Source organism: Nyctereutes procyonoides, unplaced genomic scaffold (genome assembly GCF_905146905.1).
Source record: "Nyctereutes procyonoides isolate TBG_1078 unplaced genomic scaffold, NYPRO_anot_genome, whole genome shotgun sequence".
NCBI classification, from domain to species: Eukaryota; Metazoa; Chordata; class Mammalia; order Carnivora; family Canidae; genus Nyctereutes; species Nyctereutes procyonoides.
The window spans coordinates 65,940,757-65,964,574 of record NW_026575051.1 but is presented as its reverse complement, the minus strand read 5'-3'; the positions used below and the strand labels follow the sequence as shown (position 1 = coordinate 65,964,574).

The 23,818-nt window shown below is 39.7% G+C and overlaps 1 protein-coding gene across 1 annotated transcript in view; it reads right to left on the bottom strand.

The window, feature by feature from the left end:
- Positions 1–23,818, bottom strand: part of ARMC2 (armadillo repeat containing 2) — a 104,608-nt gene that overhangs the window by 40,422 nt on the left and 40,368 nt on the right. Inside the window, exons 7-10 of the mRNA XM_055330169.1 lie at positions 19,483–19,581; positions 15,404–15,579; positions 10,225–10,327; positions 8,688–8,911 (exon numbers count right to left, since the gene is read on the bottom strand). Coding sequence (XP_055186144.1) covers positions 8,688–8,911; positions 10,225–10,327; positions 15,404–15,579; positions 19,483–19,581 — 602 coding nt within the window. The remainder of the gene's footprint in view (positions 1–8,687; positions 8,912–10,224; positions 10,328–15,403; positions 15,580–19,482; positions 19,582–23,818) is intronic.

Below are 23,818 nucleotides of genomic sequence, written 5' to 3'. Positions count from 1 at the left end.
TCCTGAGCATTTTATTGGAGCTAAGACAGACGCATATGAAAGTAATAATCCTTAAAGCTCGATGATGATGCTTGGTGCCTGGCTATGGAGCCCCTCTGGCACATTCCTACCATGGGTGTCCGACTCCAGCAGGAAATGTTTTTATGCGCCTCAACCCCCCAGTGCCCTCTCCTGAGACCCTGTTGAACACCAGCCTTTGTTCATTCTTTGGTTACTGCCTCTATGTCGGTCGCCCTGGTCAAATAAATAGGTAGCTGATTCTGCTGGTGGTGGTTATTACATGTACCAGCATACTGGAAATTGTGAACGTCGCATAGACTGTATAGCATGTCAGGGCGGTAAGATGAGGACACCGAGTCCAAGAGAGATAATATAACACCAAGAACTACCAAGTAATAACATCAACTTCCCCGATTACCTGTGAAAGTCAGTGACGTTTCTTTATTGCCACAACCGATCTGTCTACAGTGAAGAGGTGAGGCTGAGCAGATAGGACAGCAATTAAGAAGCAAATGTCTCTCTCCCAAAACAATAGGCATAAGTGGGAATACTTCTTTCCCACTCTTGATGTTCCTGCTGAAGAGATATTCCTTTGCATGATACTCCTGGCCACTTCCTGATGGGGGGCACAAGGTATCTCCTCTGCTCCTTCTGGGCCAGATGCAGCTAGTGATGAGGTGGCCAGGGCTAATGCAGGGGTTCGGACTAGAATGCCTGCCTGCCTGCCTCAGCTGTAAATTATAGCTTCCAACTACAGTGACAATCTTCTCCCCGTCCCTATCTGCCTTAGTTTCTTTCTTACTTCCAGGTTCAAAACCCAAGGCACTACGAGACATGTCTGGGGACTCTTGAGTGTCCCCAGATCTTTAGAATATGCCATCCCTGGAAAGTCCAAGGTGAATACGAGTTATCGATTCACAGGTCCTTCCCAAGGAAGGGCCGGGGCTCTGACTGCCTATCCTCTCACACCAATCGCATGAGTGAGTTATTAGTCATACTGCTGCTATTCCTTATAGAAAAGAAGCCTCCTAAGTAGCAAATAGCAGTCCCCTACCCACAAACAAATACATCATCACAAAATTAGCAAGCCTAACCAAGACCAAAGGTTGTGATGAAAAAAGTTTCATCTCATCTCAAACACAGTAAACTCTCAGCAAAATGAGCCAGAAATCGTACTCTAGTTAACAGCGTTGTACAATTTGTTGGTTTCAATAATGTACTATAGTTACGTAAGATGTCACCATTGGGAGAAGCTAGATGATGGGGACACAGGACCTTTCTGTACTATTTTTGCAACATCTTGTGGTGAACCTATACTTAGTTCAAAATAAAAGTTAAAAAGTAAAAAAGCCAGACACAAAACAGCACACACTGTATGTTCCATTTATATTAAACTCTAGAACAGGCAGGGCTTATCTATGGTGAAAGGGATCAGAAAAATGGTTCCCTTTGTGGGATAGGAGAGTGGGGGTTAACTGGAAAGAGGTGGGAGAAAATTTGAGGTGTTGGAAATCTGCATCTTGATAGGGGTGTGTATTACACGGTTGTATGTTTTTGTCAAAACTAATCAAACGTGTTAGATCTGAACATTTTCCTGTATTAGAAATTATATACCTCAATTAAAACAATAAAAAAATAAATGACCTCTTCTGCTGCTTCCTCTTCAAACAAAACCTTCAGAAAAGATGCTATAAAAATGTTTTTTTGTTTGATCATCAAATCTCCATTATTATGAGAATTTAAGAAATATTTTTTAAAAAGAATGCAAGAAATAGAATCATGGGGATATCTGCTCTCATAGGTATGCAGCTTATTTCCTCCAATTATCACAGCAAGGTTCTATCAGGTGGAAATCATTGCCTTGGTTCTGATTTTATGGTCTGAACAGTAGGCTTCCCATTGGCAAGGGTAGGCCAGAGAAAGAGCTAACATACTTTCCTACTTAAGTATGCATACTCATAATAATTAACTGCTGAAATATGTATTCATATCTACATTTTAAAACTATTAAATATAACTAAAGCAAGATTTAAGTGACCCCAACCACCTTGGTACAGTCCTTAATTACTAATATTATGTAAATCACAGCCTCATTGAATCTCTAAACTTCAGTCAAAGGCATCTCTTAAATTCCCCAAATCCTTGAAGCAGAGAATAGTTGACTCTGATACTTGGGGTCCATTAAGTACCCAGAATCCCACGCTGTTGAGAGAACACCCCCTTCCAATTTTAGTTTCTATTCAGCATGGTTCTCCACATAGCTTCTCAAAGACAGAAAAATGAAAAAGATCCAAGATTTAAAATCCACCCCTATCACTGCCATCTTAATTTCTTAAGATTCCCTTTTCCTCATCAGAATAAACTGCTCTTTGAAGCTTCAGGTGTTGGTAATTCTGATTTTATTTTGTTTAATAAATTTCTGAAAAAAAAATAAATTTCTGCTGAGTGCCTATCATGTGGCAAATATGTGCCATGTCCTATTCTCTCATTTAATTTTTCCAATTACCCATTAAGCTGGTCCCTTATTTTTTTAAAAAGATTTTATTTACTTATTTGAGAGAGAGAAAGAGCACATATGCATGAGCTAGGGGAGGGCACAGGGAAAGGGAGAAGGAGAGAATCTCAAGCAGACTCCGAGCTGAGCACAGAGCCCGACTCGGGGCTCAATCTCATGACCCTGAGATCATGACCTGAGTCAAACCAAGAGTCAGATGCCCAACCAACTGAGCCACCCAAGGGCCCTTAAACTGGTCCTTTAAAGATGAGAAAGGGAAGGCGCAGCGACTGAGAAGCACTGATAGGGTGAGAGCTCAAAGGCCAGCTTAGGCCTTTGCCCTCTTCACTAGAAAGCCCTGTCGCAGCACTTGGTACAAAGCCAAATGGACCATCAGGATCTTGAAGACATGATAGAGGAGCTGAACACAGAATACAGCAATGAACTCAGATGAGTTGAAGCAGGGAGTTTACTCCAGGGCTTAGAAATGTTTCTTAAAAAAAAAAAATCAACCATATCAAAACACCTTTTAATTAAAAAATACAGATATTTAAAAAACTCATCCAAGCTTCAAAGAGCATGGACCGCTAGCGATAGGACGCCATCCCACCTGCCTACTCAAACTTCTGCATACAAAGGAGCAGAAGCCCTCTTCCGGTGAGTGTTCTCTGCAGCATTTGCCAAAGCTGACCAAGACCAACCCAATTCGTGCTTTAAGATCTCTACTCTCCTGGACATTGTCCTTTCTTAGTTTTCTGGCCACTTCTTTTATTTTTCTTCCCCATTCCAAAAATTTGGGCATTCTACAGAAGCTGTTCTCAGCCCTCCTCTATAATCTTTCTCAACTCTCCCCTTGAGTAAGTAACTTCATTGTCTTTCTTGACTTCAACTATCACCTCCATGCACATGACCTGAAATCTGCTTTCTCAGCTTTACTTTCTCTGCTAAGTTCATAACTCTGATTGCTTACCAGACAGCCCCACTTGGCTATTCTTTGGGCACCTTAAAGTTTTCAGTGAGGACTAATTACAGAATTTCCTCCTCTCACCAAATCAGTTCCTTGCACAACTCTCCATTTTCTGAACCATCCAGGCTCAAAATGTCTGAGTCATCTCTTCGTTTAATTCACTTTCCTTTTCCCCAAACTCAAGCCAAGGTGAAGAATGGAGCAGGGATTGACAAGGGCCAGGAGGACTAATATAACCGAGAAATGTTCTCTTAAAAAAAGGAAGAAGATGACATGAGAGATGCACTGAGCAAAAGAGGGAGAAAGATTAGGATTTGAAGGACCTCCTGGGGTGACACTTGGCAGGCTTTGGCCAAAGAAGTGAATTGGGCACTAGAGGAAGGGAGAGAAGTAAACCATGTTATCTGGGTGCTGAAAAATAGTCTTACTTTTAAAATGTTGTATCTGAAGCAGGGAATGAAAGAATACACTTCTCTGTGGATTGAACTCAAACTCAAATGAGTCAGGCTGTAAAGAAGAAAGGTTGGAAATACAAAGGAATGAAAAAATAGGAATGCGAGTTCAAGGCAAGCTGGGTTTTAACAGTTTCATTATGTACCTATAAATTACCTAACTATAAATGTGATACCTTGAGATTTTCCTCAATTACAGTCAAGCAGCTTTGTGCACAATGTTCTCAAAATGAGAGAGGACAGACGAGACACCAGGGGAATCCGGGCTTGGTTGTGATTTTGACACACACGGAAGACTGTTCTCCATTCCCCAGGGAGGGGGGGCATGATGGAGACCACAACAGACTTGGTGATGGAGGGGACTCCAGCAGTTCCCCTGTGTCATACCTTCCCAAATGTTAGCCTTTAGAAGTCAGAGACGAACATCTGATAATCCATTCTAGATCGACATTGGCCAAGTCCCTGTTTCTGTGTTGGTTACCTCTTTGGGTGATGCAATTCATGACTGGTGGTTAGGGGGCCTTGCCTTTTACCTGGCCTGTATTTCCCTTTTTCCAAGTTTTGGGGAACTCTCCTGAAATTCTAGTATTCTGGAATTCAGTAAACACGCACAGTGGAAACTTCTTTACTCTTGTAATTTTACAAAGTCATAGCTCCAGTTTTGTGAGACTGGGAGTATTACTACTTCCACTTGGTGCACAGGTGGTGGCCCTCAGATCCTCTGAACGGCCACACTCACCCTCTTAAAATGCTATTAAGTATCTGATCAGCAGAACTGAAGGCAGCATGGAATGTGTGGAAACACCATGATCTCGTAGAAGAATAAGGCGTCAGAATACTATTATCTGGACACGGGGATCTCCAAAAAGTAGGTCCCTACTGGCAGCTGTCCTGTCCTCCTCTGTCTTCCTCACCATCCGGAACACACCTGGCACCGAGCAGCCCCTCCACTAATACCTGTGAAATCAATGTCTCTTGATTTTGGCCACACAGTGATAAGCATCACCACGTATGAATATAAGATAGATATACAAGAAACAACATAAAGAAACCCTTCAAAATCTCAAAACTTCCATGTTTTTCCTGTAAGCAGCGTTAGCCCAGAGGCTGTGGAGGAGCTTTTCTTCCATATCCATTCAATGACCTCCTTCCTTTTAGCTCCATTACTATCGGCCTCAAATCTAATAACTACAGTGACGTCCCTTAACCCGGGCTACTGTGTGTGAGACCTTAACCCTCCAGTCTGTTCCTACCACTGATACGTTCCCTTCCCCTCACTTTTTGGCTTTTTGGTCCTTATCAATTTAGTATCTCATGTACCTTCATCCTTCTGCCTCTTGGATCTCATCACCTCCTCCCCACGCACTCTCCTCCAACGGCTCCTCCAAGTCCACCCTCTACAGCCTGGTGTTTGAGACTTAGGGCTGTGGCCTATGATTCTCACCGACGCTCACAGAACCCCTCTGGCTCTGCAGCCTGTGCCAAACACACCTTCATCCCTTTCCCTTTGTGCCAGGTTCCCAAATCCTATACAACCTTCAGGCTCCAGCTTCCAGGCATCCAAGAGGGCAGCTTTAGGGAAACACGAGGACTCTAGCATTTGTGCCAGAGACTGGAATGTGTACAGTTTTATAAATAGGAGGTCCCCAGAAAGTGTGCTAAAGCTACTGAGGTTCTCCGGGTTGAAAGTCATAAAAAGAGGACATCGCAACTGTCCAATGCCACCTGCCTTTGTCTTTTTCACCTTGCCAAGTTCTCTGTGGCTGACAGACATTTTATCGGTGCAGCCATGGTGATTAACTTATTTTTGTTCTGTTGAATAAAGTTGCTTTTAAAAAATGTCTCATGAGCTAGAGTTACCAAGTTCTGAAAATTAGTGTGAATAAATAATCCTGAACATGTCCAGATCTGTGTGGTTGAATTTGCACCTGAGCTGGCTAGTGAAGAGCCAGTCAGTGTTACATATTCACAGGAGTAGATTTTCAGCTGCTCTTCTGGTGAGGCCATGTTGCTTACATTTTATCAATCACATGATATAAAACAGCTTTTCTTCATTTTAATTAAATATGAGGGGATGTCTAGTTCAGGGGGTCCTGCAGATGAAATAGCCCAAAACAATATCTCCTTCCTCTCCAGGGCCGTAAACACACACACACAGAGTGACATTGTATAGCTGATGCAAATGGGGCTTGGTGACCACAGGGGGAGCACATGCTTAGGTGGTGGCACTTTCTCCTCCTGGACTGTACTCCAGGGAGAAACCTCAGGCATGTTAGGCCCCGCCCAAGCCAGATCCTAGGCAGCCTCAGAGGAGGGCTCTGGAGACAAAGGCAGTGCCTGGTGAGTGGTGGCAGGCAGTGAGAAAGAAGTTACTGCAGTGTCGCTCCTTACACCACCAGGAAGGGGGCATGGATGTCAGGAAAGGAAAAAGGCATCTAACCTAGTGAGTCAGTTCGCATCGAAGGATGCTGAATGGAGGGAAAAAGAAAGACAAGAGGACCACGGGCACTAGTACTGCCCTCGCTGCTACACCAGAGGTCCTACTTCTGAGCTGGATATATTTTAGGTCACAGTGATACTCAGTGTTTCTTTATACCAACTGACCTTACTTCTACATACTATATATTTTGTCACAAATATATAAATATAATATAAAAATAAATAAAATATTTTATTTATGTATGTATTTTATTATATATTCTATCATATATTTATTTTTACATATGTATATAAATGGGTTAGAGCTTTTTTATTTTATTTTGTTTTTTTAAGATTTTATTTATTTATTTCAGAAGGAGAGAGCGCATGTGCATGAGCATGAGCAGGGGGGAGGAGCAGAGGGAGAAGCAGACTCTCCACTGAGCAGGGAACCCGATGTGGGTCTCGATCACAGGACCCTGGGACCATGACCCGAGCCTAAGGCAGCTGCTCAACTCAAGCCACCCAGGCACCCTGGAAAGAGCTTTTTTAATCAGACAAGAATTCTAGAAGGCATTGCACAAAAATTAAAAAGAGTAAACACCTCAATAGGAGAACAGTTCAGAATTTGACGTATATCCTTATCACAGAATATTATGTAGTCATTAAAAAAATGTAAAATAAACCTACAACAGGTTCATACTATGTATTGTTACATGAGAACACAGGTGTGCATAGACTGTCTCATTTTTGAAAACCTATGATTATGTTAAAAGGTGCTGATCACATCAGTGTGAACAGTGTTGGCTAACTGGTTGGAAGAGGAGAAATGAGGAAGGAAGAGAGTAATGGAAAATAAGCAAAAACAACTATTAAAAATAAGATGGTCTGTGATAAAAAGCAAGAATTAGATAAAATTATGCATATGTAAGTATATATATATATATATATGCATAAAAATGCAATGGAAGAATGGTTACTAAGATGTGTTATTCCAGGGTAAAAATGTGATTTTACACTTTTACTTATACTTTTTTTGCATTTACATCAGGAAATATAATAATCATATAACCAAAATAATTATTTTCATTGAGGAAAAAATTTTGATTAACTCACTAATAATACTGGCTGTATGAAAATAATGTTTCTAAGTCTTCCTAGACAAAAGATGGCACATCCAGTAGAATTTTGAATCATTCACTACTAAAAGGGGTTTTCATAATCTTTTTTCAAAATGGAGACAGACCACAAAGGCCAAACTTAATGATCATCATAAACACTTTAAGCATCTTTAAGGCAGGGCTTAAATCTAATTTTTAACACACTTTCCCAAAGGCTCCAAGCACTCTGAGTGCTCAATCAATCCTTGTTAATTGACAAGCACATTTCAAATCTCATGAATTATTACATCAAAGATGCTATTATCTGATATACAAATGCTATTAAAAAGTAAAATCTCATCTAAAAATGAATATGAGAGCTGAAGCAGCTCCAGTGAAAACAATTTAACTATGAAATTAAATCTGCCACAAAATAAGTAATAAAACTAACACATAACAAATGTTTTTCATCTTGCCCCTGGTCATATTAAATGTATCTAGTTTTGCTACCTTCATTCCTGTAGTCTCAGGCCTTCAGGTCATCTACACACCCCCCAACTACTGTCCACTCAATATCATTAACTTTTGCTTTTTATTGCAGATACAAGATTCAAGACATTAGCTACCCATCCTCATGAACAATATCCAGTCTTGGAAATTCTAAAGATTAAAAATTCTGCCTGCTAAAATTCTGGTTATAGCATACAATTGTTTTATGGCATGATGCTACTTTTTTTTATTCTCCTAGGCCTGCTTTCTCTGCAGGGTAGCAGAAATGGATGTTGAAGCTGTGTAGTGAGATGCTCCGTGAAAAGTCACTGAATAGGGGCACCTGGGTGCTCAGTCGGTAAAGCATCTGGCTCTTGATTTTGGCTCAGGTCATGATCTCAGCCAGGATCATGAGATCGAGCCCTGAGTCAGACTCCACGCTCAGTGAGGAGTCTGCTTGATATCTCAATCTCCCTCTGCCTCTCCCTCTCGCTCTTTCTCTCTCTCTCTCAAATAAATAAATATATAAATCTTAAAGAAAAAAAAAGCTATGGACTAGCCTTTCCAAGGGAAACAGGCGTGCGCGTGCGCGCACACACACGCACACACACACACGGGGGTGGGGAGGGCAGCGGCTGCTTCTCTTGATCCCCAATGCCAGGCACTCCCACCTGGCTGTAAGTAACAGCCTGTTACACACCCCCGCCCCCCGCAGTAACTGATATCACTGATTTTACACATATAATCTTTTCAAGTAAAATACTCACTTGGACTAATAAGTGGCCTGAGTTAGGTAAACATGTACCACATTTCTTGGTGTTCTCATTTATTTGCTTTATCAAATTCATCAATATTTCCACAGCATCTTTGCTGATCATTTCATCGAGAAATCCTGGATTTCCAGAAATGAATTTGATAGCTCCCATACAGTATAAAAAAGCTTCAGTGTTAGTTTGTAGGTCTTCACTTCTCAGGACTTCCAATAATGATTCTGCAAAAAAGACGAATTACTACAAATGTGTAATAGCTGGAGAGAGACATTTTAAGGCAATGGTATGTGAACATCAAATACAATTTGTAAAATGTTAGTCAGAACCTACACCCAAATGCTTGTTACGTGTTACGCGTGTGGTATAAAAAGAGAAGCTTATTTGTAGCTCAGACAAATCTCTGTAAATAGTAATGAGAGCAAAAGGATGGGATTATTAATACATAAATACGAACAGGTTCTTTTCATTAAAATGCCATTTCTTGCCTCTTACTAATATTTACCATCCTTTATTTTTAGTTACAAAAATGTTGAGTTATTACAGAACAGTTGATAGTTAAGACAATTTAAGAGTTAAATTTCAACAAACTTTCGAGAATATACTGGTTGCTGTGTGAATGGGAAATTTATCAAGACAGGATCTTTTAAGAATCTCAGTCACCACAGAAAGGGATCCTTGGACTATAACATCTACCGTTTCCCAAGACAATTTAAGAACATTCATCTGAATAGCATACAACTACTAGATTTTAGGGGCATCCCAGGCAACTCTGATAAGGTTAATCACCCCTCTTTCACATTTAGTTTTATTAATGTCAGTGTGATCATTTGTCAGCACCTTTCTTTGTTCCTGTCTGCTGGGGTCAAAAAAAAAAAAAAAAGAGAGAGATCGTTTACCCTTTGTCACACACACACACACAAAAAAAACAATTCAGGGTGTTTTCCTTGTTGCTGCCTTGCCTTAGATCAGCAACGCAAATTCACAGAAGATTTTTATTGAGGTAACTAAGCATCTTAATTATTTAAGGGTATATCAAGACTTAAATGGTTTTAGCTAGGAAGTAAGAGTGTAATAAAATTTCTCTACCTACATATCTGAAACACATTTGAGGCACTTTGATGTCAAAAGTCTACAACAGCTGTCTTCCAGTTTGTTCCAGATTTGAGTCACTCCTACTACATCAAAAGCCCAAAACTTTTGATTATGTCAAATACCATTAAATGTATTTTGTCTTATGGTCAATCCAAGACAAGGAAATGGTTTTTTAAGTAGGGAACACTTGAGAAAGTCACAAAATGTTACTACAGGCATTTAAAACAAATAGGCAACTATCCTTCTGGCTCCAAAGACTACATTAAGCAGAATGTGGAAAACACAGAGAAGGACAGAGCAAAACTAGGCATCACATAACTTTTCTGGATATTACTAGAAAATAAAATATTCTGGCTACCATCAATGATAACTTTGCTGCCCAAATTTCTCACTTGTACTCAAGGGCAACACTGGCTCAGGGGTAGCACCAAATGATACTTACCCAGAATGCTGTCATTTTCAATCAGAGAGTCATTCTTCTCACTCCTGCTAATTTTAAATATAAGTTTGCAGACATTAAGAAGATTCTTTCTACTCACTTTAAGCTGCAGAGAAAGAAAACACGTTTTTATTGGAGGGAATTAGAGATGCACCATCATTTTTTAACACAAACATCTATTTTTAAAGTGCTGCAAGGGTATTTTTAAAACATAAAGAACAATTCTAAATTTAGGCTACATATTTACCAACTATAGTATTTAATTACCTCACTTATGGTAAATATGATATAAATGATCTTTAGGGTAAGCATGCTCTACTGATAAGTACTTACTTCTTTATAAAGTCTCATCCTTATACAATGAGATTATTAGTTACTTTTTAAAGAGTATATGAGGATAAATGGGGGAAGGATGTTGATCAATTTAATTAAATGGGGTAATTGCTTTAATATACAAGAGTAAAGGAAGATGGATAACAAAAAAATTCAGATTAGATTAATTTAGAAAAGAATACCTAGTAGGGGTGAAGGAAAGATAAGAAAGGAGGAAGGGGGATCCCTGGGTGGCACAGCGGTTTGGCGCCTGCCTTTGGCTCAGGGCGCGATCCTGGAGACCCGGGATCGAGTCCCACATCGGGCTCCCGGTGCATGGAGCCTGCTTCTCCCTCTGCCTATGTCTTTGCCTCTCTCTCTCTCTCTCTCTCTGTGACTATCATAAATAAATAAATAAATAAATAAATAAATAAATAAATAAATAAATAAAATAAAATAAAATACAATAAAAAAAAGAAAGGAGGAAGGTATGATTCTCTATTGTTTGTATAAAAGAAAACAAAAAAGTAATATTCTTCGGTTAGATAACACATATATATTTATTTTAGATGCTCTATTTGGAATGCTTTTAGATAATAGCAAGTAGTGTTCAAAACTTAAAATTACCTTCTAAATCATACAAAAATATTCAAGTAAATTAAACACAGAGGCAATAAGAAACTATACTTAGAAAAAAGAAAGCACAGTAGAGGGTGACTACATCAAGTAGTCTCAATTAGCTGTATATTTGTCTAAAGTAGTAAAAATTAAAAATAAAAATATCCTAAGTGTCCTATATTAGGGAATAATTTAATAAATTATGGAACAATACCATTCATATTAAGGAGTCACAGAAAGGGTAACTGTGAATATCATGTTTAAAAAGAAGACATTTATAACTTACTGTTAGATGTGAATATTATATGCCCCCATTGCAAGAATGTAAAATATATTTGTAGGAATGAGGTCATTTGAGCAAACACATACATCTGTGTGATAAAGGATGGCGTATGGGTCATTATTTTATCATTAAAAAGTATCTTTAAAGTTACCGTCAATATTGTTTATTAATGACTTTCCAGTTAGTTGAAAAAAAAGATAATGGAATCTATCAGACATGTTTTTAAAGATTCATTCTGTGTTCGATCCACCAATATTAATGAACTCCTACTGTGTACCAGGCACAGTGCTGTTCATTGTAGGAGACATGAGGATCAACATGAACAGCCTCATGTCTGAAGGGCAGAGGGAGGGAAGCATTATTCACAGAGCAGCGTCCCTCTGCCTCCCTGCTCAGGGCCCTCTACAGGTTATCTCAGAGTGACCTTGCAAATTAGGAACTGTCATTTCCATTTTGCACCTTGGGAGTCTCTGTGAGTATTAAAAATGCAGAACCTGGGCTGCCAGACTGGCTCTGTTGCATCAGAATCTGCTTTTTTTTTTTTTTTTAAAGATTGTATTTATTTATTCATGAGAGACACAGAGAGAGGCAGAGACATAGGTAGAGGGAGATGCAGGCTCCCTGCAGGGAGCCCGATATGGAACTCCATCCCAGGACCCCAGGGATCACACCCTGAGCCAAAGACAGCCGCTCAACCACTGAGCCACCCAGGTGCCCCCAGAATCTGCATTTTAACAAGCTCCCCAGAGATCCAGTGCACGTGCAAGTCTGAGAAGCTCTGTCGTGGAAGCATCAGAAACTGTTATATGAGGCAGAATGGTGATTCCTTCTGCTTTCAGGAGGGAAAAGGATATGAGGGAAAAAAATGTAATGTTCAGGTATTCAAAAAAATTATTTAAAAACCCAGTAAATAAGCTGACTAAAGACAATAGAAATAAATTCCATATCATTGGAAATATATATTGTCCTTAATACTTGGGAATATATTTTAATTAGTTAACTATCTTCCACTACATCATGAGCCTGTGTGTGTGTGTGGGGGGGCGCTACATGATATGTAGCATGAGTTACATATATACTTAATAAAATGTGTTGAAGAAATAAATGAATACAACTAACCTCCCCCCTCCCCCCAAGTCTTCTGTTTTTAGTGAAAAGTGACAAAGGGAAAAATAACAACATATATCAGGGTTTCCATTAAAAATCAGACAAACAAAAAAACAATCATTTCCAAGCCTGCTGCGAGGTCAGTTTACATCCAAACCACATTCCTATACCTTCTCTTTTGGTGACTGTAAAACTATGACTCTGAGATGTGAAAAGATAATAAAATATTAAATCATATGCAAGGAACATAGACTACCTAACATAAAACGGCTCTTTCCGCCCCACGCTGTCCGTTCCCTTTCCTGTGCGTTCCACTGTGCCCTCAGTACTCAGCCTCCCCTTGGGTGTTCTGTTGATCAGAGTCTCTCCTGCTACATGCCAGCTGGGGAGGCAGGGACAATTTTATTCCCTGTATTCCAATGTCAGGAGTCCCTGGCACAAAGTAAGCTATTGCAGTGGGATGGTTTATTTCTTACCTTAAAAATAGCAGTCTTTTCTATTTAAAGCAAACTTGGAAAATTAAAGAGAAGTTTTAAAACACTTATAATACTATTACTATATATAATCACTGTTGACAGACTGTTGGGTTGTTTTTATTTTTTCACCCTCTGTATAGGGAATTAGATTTTTTTTTGGCCTCCTGAATATAGCTGCATTCATAGTATATATGTTTGTACTCAAAAAATTCTTAATATAGACTGGTACGTGTTTGTAAGATCTTTTGATACAAAGGTTAAAATTAAATGGCTGTCTGGCAAAACCTCTAACTTACTTAACCAAAAAAAAAAAAAAAAAAAAAGGAAGAAGTCAGAACAACTGACACGATGTTCACTGAATATGTTTAACTATAAATAATTGTAAATGTCTGAATAGTAAGGCTAAATTGGTAGGTAAAATATTGGCAGACACTAGAGAAGATATTAAAAACATCTTAGTTCCATATATCTTTTTTTTTTTTTTTTGCTGATTTTTTTTTCCTTTGACAGTTTTTATGATGTGGTCTTTTTAAAACTTACATAGAATTCCATCACCAAGGCCTGTGCAAAACAAGGTCTTGCTTGGAACATTAGGGCAGATTCCGGTAGCAGATGGGAAGTCGGGCTCGATGGCCTTGAAGGTCCCTCCCGACCTGGTTCTGTAGTTCATCAGAAGGAACAGCCTGCCCATCTCTGCACTGGGAGGGCAGCCTAGCACAATGACCCCTGATTCATTCAGCAAGGCAGTCGAGGTCCCACTGAGAGCTTTATCTAATCAAATTTCGTTCAGAATGCCATCACCGCCTGGCACGTCACTTAGCCTTTTACCCTAAAATAGTTAAACTGTGTCATTCATAGAATTAATTTGATTGGCACCCTTAATAACCAAAATAATATTTTCTCTGCAAAGCATTGATGAATTCATGGCATTTTCTTCCTCTCTCTCTCTCTCTCTCTCTCTCTCATTTATCTTTTTTTTTTTTTTTTTGGTTTGGTATGGAGCAAAATGTCTAGGATCCAGATAAAAACCAAAGGTCACGTTGATCCCTCAGTAACTGGCAGCGTGGGTCTACCCAGGGCAGCTACCCTGGTGGAACCTTCCAGCCTCACACAGGGGCTCTCCTGGGCCCAGAGGGCACCCCAAATCCAGGGCCAGAGAGGAAATGGGGTGAGCACGCAGGTATCTTTTCACCTCTACCTACCACTTTTTTTTTCAAGCTTTTATTTAAATTCTAGTTAGTTAACATACAGTCTACCTACAACTTTAAATTCCATTGTTTCTGTGGCTCGTGCTCTTCTTTGTTTCATTAAAGCTGATTAATTAATCACTTACCCTCAATGAGGGGAGTAAAAGGCTACCGAAATCACCATTTCAAAGAAATGTTACTTTCAGAGTCAAATATCATATCAAAGCTTCTTAAAAGAGGGTGAATAGTTTGTGAGGACAGCTAAATAAGAATGTAGCTTCTCCAAAAAAAAAAAAAAAAAAAAAAAAAGAATGTAGCTTCTCCAAAAACATCGCAAAGACTATTGTAGTCAGAATATTCGGGAAACACATCAAAATCAGGAACAGTGGGCATTCTCACGAAACTCTCAGTAAGTATGCCAATGCTCACCTTCACTGTGTACTTTCAGACTTTAAATTGTACGAATTATGGGTGTCAACATAATAGCTTTTACTTTTATGAGACCAGGTAAACAAAGCTTCATTCATTTGTTTTAGCGGCTCTTTTAGAAGGTCCTATAATAACTGTGTCTTATCTTTTGCTTCCAACTGCTTGTGGCTGTGACAACAAAGTGCTCCCCTCAAACAATGATCTCATTTTGTTCGAGACAGAGTTTATTCAGACTTTTATTTGGTGTCTGGCCTTTTCTTCTAACACCTCCCGGGAGCCTTCTGTTACCGCCTTCCCATGACCGCATGCAGCTGTTTCTCTGGTTCACGCTGGTTCATAAAGCACCTGGCCAGTGTGTCCATGGCCCACGTTACCCTAAGTTATTTATTAAATCATGTAGCAGAATCCAGCACTCAGCAGAAACCGTAGGGCAGAAACCACAGCTTGCATTCTCTGATACTCATCACCAGTCAGGTTACTTGAAGAACTGTTTTGAATGGATTTGCCTATTGTCACCTTTTGTAAAAACCTAGCCGCGGTCCAGATGCAGGAGTTTATTTGAATATTTTCCACGTACTCAGCCTTAGTGCCTTGGAAATAGTACTTCCTAGTCAAATTCTGAGATGCCAATCTATTAACCTGAATTTTATTTTCAAGATTCTAAACGCACACACCACATTTCTAATGTCCTTTGTAATATTTACAAATAAAGTGTTAAATAAAACTTTCATGTGCTACTGTCTACTAGATCAGAGGAAAGAAAAACTTACTGCTAGAATAATTTTTGCAAGTTTAAGGCTGAGCACGTCTGAACCAATATCAACTAGTTTATATAGGGTCTTCAGGAGAATACTTCTTCTCTTAAATTTATTTCCAAGCATGTTTCCTTCCTCTAAAGCGTGATGAAGTTGTGTGCAAGCAGCACAAATCGTTTCAATGTTTTCTTCTGTCAGAGCAAAGAGAGTAAAGCAGCACTTACTAATTAAGGTCAAGCTTTCAAGGGTGTCAAACACAGTGTAAGTAAAACCCCATAATTATTTCCCCGAACATCTTCAAATTCCTGAATGATGCTTTTTCCCTTCTCTTGTAATTTCCATCTACCTGATTTTTTTTTTCACCTCGTTGACCCACCTCCTACCATGTTGACTTATTTACTAATCAGTCAGCTTATCTAGAACACACAGCCTTTCAAAGAGCTTACTGAAGGATGGAATGGCACCTATTCCAGTTGGTTCGCTGTATTCCAAATGCCTCCACCTCATGGTGCTCGGCTCAGTCTCAGGGAAGCACAACACTGTGTCTCCACCTCCAACCCTTTGGGGCATAGTTCCATTGGCCTAGAATGTTCTCCTCACCTTCATCCCTACTGATTTTGGTCCATCAAAGCTCTGTTTACATTCTGGCTCCTCCAGAAAAGACGTACCCTTCCACATTCCACAAACATTACTTGGCACTCTGTCATTTTTCACATACATAGGTATGTTCTGTTATATGAGCAGTGCCCTCAGATAGATGTCACACTACGTGCAGAGGAGTCATGCTTTGCATCTTTGGATCAACAGAGCATGGTACAGTGAGAAGCCTGGACTGACAATCTATAACATGGTCTAATATATACTCATTTTCTGATATATCTGCTGATGAAAACGGTGATCAATATTCTTTTTTTTTTTTTAGAAAACAATGCTCATTACTTGAGGAAAGAAGGTCCAAAGGGAATAAAAAATCTCAAAATGCCACCTTATCCACTATTATTTGCAGGTGGTTATTATAAGACAGGAGGATAAAATGAAGACTTTAGTTGGGAAATAGGAGAAACCTAGAACATTTTCTTTTATAGTGAGAATTCTGAGGACAGCAATCTTTGGCAGTGATAGCCATACCCACAGGCATACAAGGAAGAAAAACTAGCACATAAAATGGAATGTGAGGGGAAATCTAAGAATCCAAGTCTAAGATATTCAGTTGAAAACTATTATCTGATAGATTCCATCACAAAATTTAAAATTAGGAAACCAATCTTAAATAAATACCATAATGTGCTCTTAAAAGCCCACATAGAGGAAGTGTGCGCCTGAAGAAGGAAATGACTCAGACCATTTTTAGCTCTTTTCAACAATAACATCTAAGAAAAAATTTTAAACCTCAATAGCTCAGTAACCTTCAATGCCTTTCGGTTATGCACTTAAATAAATGAATTTTTGGGAAATGACTTAGACTAACTTTAAATAAAAGGAAAAACCTGAGCTCCATTGTAAGAACACTTTTGTTCTGTTGTTTTATTCTTCTGTTACTGGCAGTTTCTTCACAAACCCCAAGTCCAGGCTATGGGCCACTCTCTGGCAGTGGGGAGACCTCAAGGCATTTTTCTAACGTTTCCCTCTGCAAACTCTTCAGCCTGGTGGGTTCAACGAGGAGTGGCTGTTTTAGCTTAAAAGAAACTAAAAAAGGAAGTTTCATGGGTCAAAATTTAAACTGTTGATCAAATTAACTCTTTATATCAATTGGCTTGTCAAAAATGCCACAGAGATTCAAAAGACAACTTGAGCTCAAGAGCTTCCAAGATTCTCAAGGGGCTAATGCTTGTGGGTGAGAGTTTGATAAGTAATAGAAAGCAATGTTGTCTCGAAGCAACTTCTCCCTATAAGATACTTAGTAATTACAAAGGGGAAAATAGTATCTTTATATTGGAAAAACCTGGACACCACCTTCCCCAAGTGGTCAGAATTCCCATCCCCAGTAAGAGACCAGATCAGTATCATGTGACTATTGCTATGATGCACTGAGGACACAGCACCCCTCCTGCCATATACATGCCCCAAATACCTCATCTGGGTCTAAGTGTGAGAAAATACCAGATGAAACTCATTTGTGGGGGCAGTTTATAAAATAATTGGCCTGTAATCCTCAACAATGTCAAGATCATGAAAGAGGCATGACAAATACCTTGAATTTATAACCCAGGATTTTCTTTCTCTACAAAGAAAATTATTAGGATAACTGCCAAAATCTGAGTATTTTGTACCTAAAACATATTGTATGGTAGTTTCCAGATGTGTAACAGAATGTCCTTGTTTCTTAAAATATATGTTTGGGTATTAGGGATGTGGGCCATCACATTGGCAACTTGTTCTCAAATGGATCAAAAAAAGGAAAAAAAAAAAACTGTGTGTGTGTGTGTGTGTGTGTGTGTGTGTGTTGGGGGGTTACAGAAAAACAAGAGCAAGAGGGAGGAAGAGAGGGAATAATAAAGTGAATGTGGTAAAATACTAATATTTGAGGAATCTGAGGGAAGGGCATACAGGATTTCTTTGTACTATTCTTGAAGCTTTCCTGTAAGTCTGAAATTATGTCAAAATAAAAAGAAAAATAAGAAAGACCCTCAAAAACTCAAGTAGCCCAGTCCTGTCACCATTTGCTATGCTTAAAGTTGATGGGAGCGAATGCCATATTTCAGTGTCATTAATCCTCGGAGAAGGGAGATTCATTGGCATTTCAAACCCCAAACTCCAGTTCAATTTTCTCTGTTGGTGTCCCCAGAACTCTCTTAAAATCTTTCCAGCTGAAGACTTCTTCCAAGATAGGCCTCTGTGCTGCAGGCCATCCTCCCCACTGCGCTCTTCCTAGCGTGTTCTCCTTTTATACCTTTGCCCAGACTGACTGCTCTCCTCACTGGTTTTTGCATACATCTCCTAAAATAAAGGGCCCAAAGTTAAGCTGGCTTGCTAATCTGAGGGTGAAAATTAGTAACTCTAAGAGGAGAAAAATCATCACTTGGGGTTTCGAGCTACAGTGGACAGCGATGATGGTCCAGTCTAATCCACGTCACCTGGCATGTGAACACTGCTACATGCAGAGATTAAGTGGCTCCCTGAAACCACGTGCTTAGTTAGTAGCAATACCAGGACCACAAGCCCTGCCCAGGGCTCCCACATGAGCCACGAGCATAGCAAAGTACTAAAAGGGAGCTGAGGAACAGTGAGATTATTTGAACCCTTTAGGAAGTAGGTCTTTTACATGACTTCCTCACTTGCTGGGGAGGACTTGTTTACCCTGCTTCTCCTAGGGTCTCTTTCTGAATCTATTACGCTGTTTTGCGCATCCCGGAGTCCTCATTCCACAATGCTTAGTAAGGGCCTAATGTGTGCTGTGTGGTTTGAGCTAGGTGGAGGTCCAAGACTGTGCCTCCAGAGGAGCCCATTTCAACTTCAGAAATGAAATCCCCGAGGAGCAGCAAAGGAGAAAAAGCAGGGACCATTCCCTTGACAAGCTTCCCATGGGGCGCCTTTGCAGAGACCCATTGATCACGGGCCTTCACTGCTGGGGAACTTCACGGTGCAAGGGCTGGGTATACACCAGGCCAGGCCACTTCCAGCTCTGAGTGACATTCCCAGTAAGTGTGGTAAACCTTAGGAGAGGAGGACATATACGTTTGGATCTAGAAAACCATGGGCACACCTCCCAAGGATGGCAGTCTATGAGATTTAGTCAAAGATTCAGGAGCCTGAAATCTGTTTTAATCTTCCACTTCTGTGTATTAACTGCCTCCCCAGAGATTTCCAACCAGTGTTTCCTTGGGCAGAGAGGTGATAATTAATATATATTCCCTGGGGAGTTTTAGAAGTAGGCTCTCTTCCTGAAATTAAAGCATAGTTTTTACTCACTAAATATTAGGTTTACATGGCGTTCATACATACATTACTGGGTGAGTAAAGAGATAACTTCATTTGTTTCTGAACATGTTCACAGAAATGGTAGGCAAAACATGCTAAAAATATCAGGGCAATGGGGAAACATATAAATAACTACAGATATTCTCAATTTAAAACAAAAACTGTGGTTTTTTTACCCTTTTCTAATTCATGCAAAATCGGTACAATCCTCGTATTCCAAAAGACTTCATCTACTTCTATTTCTGTTTCCTTTTCTTGCAAGTTGGCTTTAGAGACTGCAAAAGAAATCCAGATCAGGAGAAAGCTGTGAAAAAAAGTTATACCTAGAGCACCATCACAAGTCTTTACTATTCATCACTATATTAATCAACTGTGGAATGAAATTACATTTAAGCCCAACTAATTCTAATTAGAACTACCTGTCTTCTAAGCAAATCACCCCAAACTGAACTCAGAAAAGATCATGTAAAGAGATCAGAACTTTAAACTCTGTTTAGGACACTGCATGATGTCTCAAACTTTGTAAATGTTGGAATTATTGTCAGTAAGGCAAATAGTTGTTGTTGTTGTTGTTGTTGCTGTTATTTTTAAGTAAGCTCTATGCCCAACGTGGGGCATGAACCCACGACCCCAGAATCAAGGGTTGCATGTTCCACCACTGAGCCAGCCAGGCACCCTGCAAGGCAAATAGTTTGTTATTTGTTATTTAAACTTACCACTCTGTAACGTGGAATAAATAGAAAACTACAGATAGGATTTTGAAACATGTTTAATAAAAAATTTTCTAAAAGGAAGGCCTATGGCGAGACTTTCTTTCCAATAGAAAACGAAATGGCCGTATCATTGTGGGGCCAATGCCATTAACGCCAAGTGAATCTGCGTGGGGTAGTAGGAAAAGCCTGTACTTTAGGCACTGACAGATTTCAGTGCATATCACAGCTTCATTACTGATGCCCTGGTTGGCTGGGGTCTGGTTCTCATCCTTTCTAAGCCTCATCAGTGAAACAGAGATGAAAATCTTTGCATTCAGGGCTATGAGAATTAAAAGACATGATATAGGTAAAGCTCAGAGCCCAATGCCTAATATCTAGTAATACACAATAAATGTGAATTTTATTTTCCTGATTAAAAAAAAAAAACAATAGGCCACCACTGTCTGAAGTTTATCCGGCTATGTGATCCCACTGAATCATCATGATTAGATGCTGCCTGTGAATGCAGGCTGTAGAAGAATAGCTGCCAGTGCCTGGGGGACTTTAAGAGGCAGCACAACTCTTCAATTTTTATAACATTATGAAGAGGTCCCCAAATGGTCTCCATTTTCCAGATGAAGAAAGTGCGGCTCAGGTGTATTAAGCTACCTGCCCAAGGTCATACAGCTCCACAGCACTTGTAAGCACTTGACCTCTAGGCTAGTCCACCCCACAGCAAAAACAGTAAACTGAAAGATGACTTTGGAGGGCCATGTGAATCTTATTAGAAACTGCAAATCATGATATATTTCACACAGGAAATATCTCACTATCTAAAGCACAGTGTAGCTGGAGGGGGCACTGCTCCCTCCAGAAATGAGAGTGCGGACTCTCAAGAGCAATGTGAAGGACATAGTCCTCAGCTTCCCTTCTCCCTTTCTCTCCCTCCGTTCCCATAAGGTGCTCACATGGCACCCAGTCTATCTATCTAATCAATATTCAGCCTGTACCTGCTCAGAGTGGACCCAGTACAATCAATCAAGTGCCCACAGTAGTGCCTACACCCCAAAAATGTCGCATAAAAAGTTAGAAAAGATAGGGACAATCGGGGTTTCATAGAAAGAGAAGAAGGGAGACCAGCGAAAAGGCATATGCCCTATATATTTTTAGATTATTTCAATGAGGGCGGGGGAGAGGACCAATGGACCAGGGAGGCCTATTAAGAGCACAGGTTCTAGGGTCACTGTCTGGTTTTGAATCCTAGCTCTACCAACCTATGAGCTAGTTGACTGTGGGCAAGGTGCATCGCTTTTCCTCTAGAAAATGGGGTAACAATGGTCATCTCCAAGTATTGGCATTATGGGTTATTAATTTCTCTTATGTGCTACTGTATTTTCCAAAACCTCTCATGTATTTGTGTTACTCTTTAGAAGAAGAAAATACATACAATCCACATGAAACTTCCTAAGCATGCAATGATGATGTCACCCAGGAGAAGCAAGAAAGCTAAGCAATGTACCCATCCCTTCCAGCACAGAGGCCTTCCTCTAACACACTTCTTGCTGGAAACAGCCACCTCAGTTGCAGCAAGTCCAGGCTCGCCTTTTATCAGACCTTCTTGATACCAAAAGGGGACAATGTACACTGGGCGTGTGAAAAGAGCTTGGGCAGAAAAAGTAGATAGAAAGGGATTGTCAACAAGGGTGTAATTAAACGGTGTAGGTGTGCTCTCTATAGTTTTACTAGCAAAGCGTCACGTAATCATCTAACCCATAAGGAAGAATTCACCATAAAATGCATAGGTGTGGGGCACCTGGGTGGTTCAGTCAGTTGAGCGTCTGTCTGCCTTCGCCTCAGGTCCTGATTTTGAGGTCCTGGGATCCAGCCCCACGTGGGCTCCCTGCTCAGTGGGGAGTCTGCTTCTTCTTCTCCCTCTGCCCGTCCCCCTGCTTGTGCTCTCTCTATCTCAAATAAGTAAGTAAGTAAATAAATAAATAAATAAATAAATAAATAAATAAAATCTTTTAAAAAATGCATACGTGCATTGCCTTTAGGACAAAATCAGTCCATATCGTGCAGGTTCACAATCCCTTACCCAAAGCCTTTGGGCCAGATGTGTTTTGGGATTCAAAAAATTTTGAATTTTAGTAAGGTAATATGCTACATACACTGCAAGACCAGCCCCAGTAAGGTCTTCTGGGGTGGCACCCTGCAGCTGGGTACAGGCATATTCACAGGAACAAAACAAAGACAATTCCTGGCCTCCCATCAGTCCAGGTCAGGCATTGTCACTAAATGAGTTTGAAAAATACTTCAAAAATTCAGAGCTTTCCCAAGCTTCAACTTTCTGTCTCAATCTTTTGGGTTATTACTTTTATGAGTCTACCCTAACTTTGATAAATTATAGGTATGGATTCTAAAAGTAAACCTGAATACTCAAGCAGTATAAAACACATGGTTGTTCATATTCCCAGGTATCTGACAAAGTCCAAAGATGTGTGAATAAAGTCAATGTATATCAAGGCAAGTGAAAAGCCAGACGATAATAAGTCAGATAAATAACTTAATCACCAAATATTTATGGCACCCTGAAATTTATCAGAGATGCAGACTCCAAGTCCAATAAGTTCAAATCAGCATTTTTACCTCCTATGCAATATGCCCTTTAATAGAATAGCTCTATGAGAAACCATGATTATCAATCTGCTTCTTAGGATACACAGAATCAATAACGTGCTCACCCTAGGCAGAGTTGAATTACAGGGGTGAGCCAGAAATTGCAGAAGGGTTTAACCTTGGGAAAGGAAAGGCCCTTGCAAGCCCTTCTGAATGTTCTAAAGACTTGTTCCTTCTCAGAGCAAAAGTCAGCCAGACACTGGGGCTTAAGGGATCACTTTCAACCCTTTCCCAAGAATCACAGTGGAAGCAGTTGTGTCCAACCATGACCTTTCCACATCTCCGCCCACTCCCGGACCCCCTCCAACTCTGCTTTCTGCAAAAATACCATTTTATATAACCAAACCTCTCTCCACTCTAGCAACTGAAGCATGGGATCCTGTGATTACTCTTTAAGATCTACAAAAACTAAATAAAAGTTTGCCTCAGTCTTGGGCAACAACCTAATATTTTAGAAAGCACTTTCATTTAGGTTCACAGTTTGCTAAATATAAAAATTATGATTCAACAGGAAATTGGGTAAGTCAAGCAGAAATTTCAGCATGTTTTTGACGATTTTGCTGTCTCAGTGGTTATAGTTTTTAACCACAGCTTTGAGTTCTGGACACAAAACTTGACACAATGTTTATTGGCTGATGTTTTTAGCAAGTAAATGTAAAATCCTTAGCAACAAAGCTGATGCAGAAATCAGGCTAGGATTTTCCTGAGTGTTACAGAAATTCTGATTGGCCACAAAAGTCATTTTATTGATGAGAAATTAGTTTTGAAAGTAAGAAAATATTTTGGGGACCTAATATTAGTTTGGTTTTATAAAATTGCATTTGTGTAAAAAAGTGAAAAATATAACAAACACCTGTGTACCCACAAATAGTTTGATCAAATATTAACTGTATTTTAATCCTCTCCTTTATTTCAAAGAAATAAACATTATAGATATAGTTGCCATCCCCTATCTATTCCCCTTCCTTCCTCTGCCTCCAAGGGTTACCACCATTCTAAATCAGGTGGTTATTTTTTTTTTATCATGTTTGATTTTACACGTCACCACATAGATCTTTATCCATAAACAACATATGTCATTGTTTTTGCAACTTAATGTTTTCATATAATATGTTTGTACTCATTTCAGCCAATATTACATGTG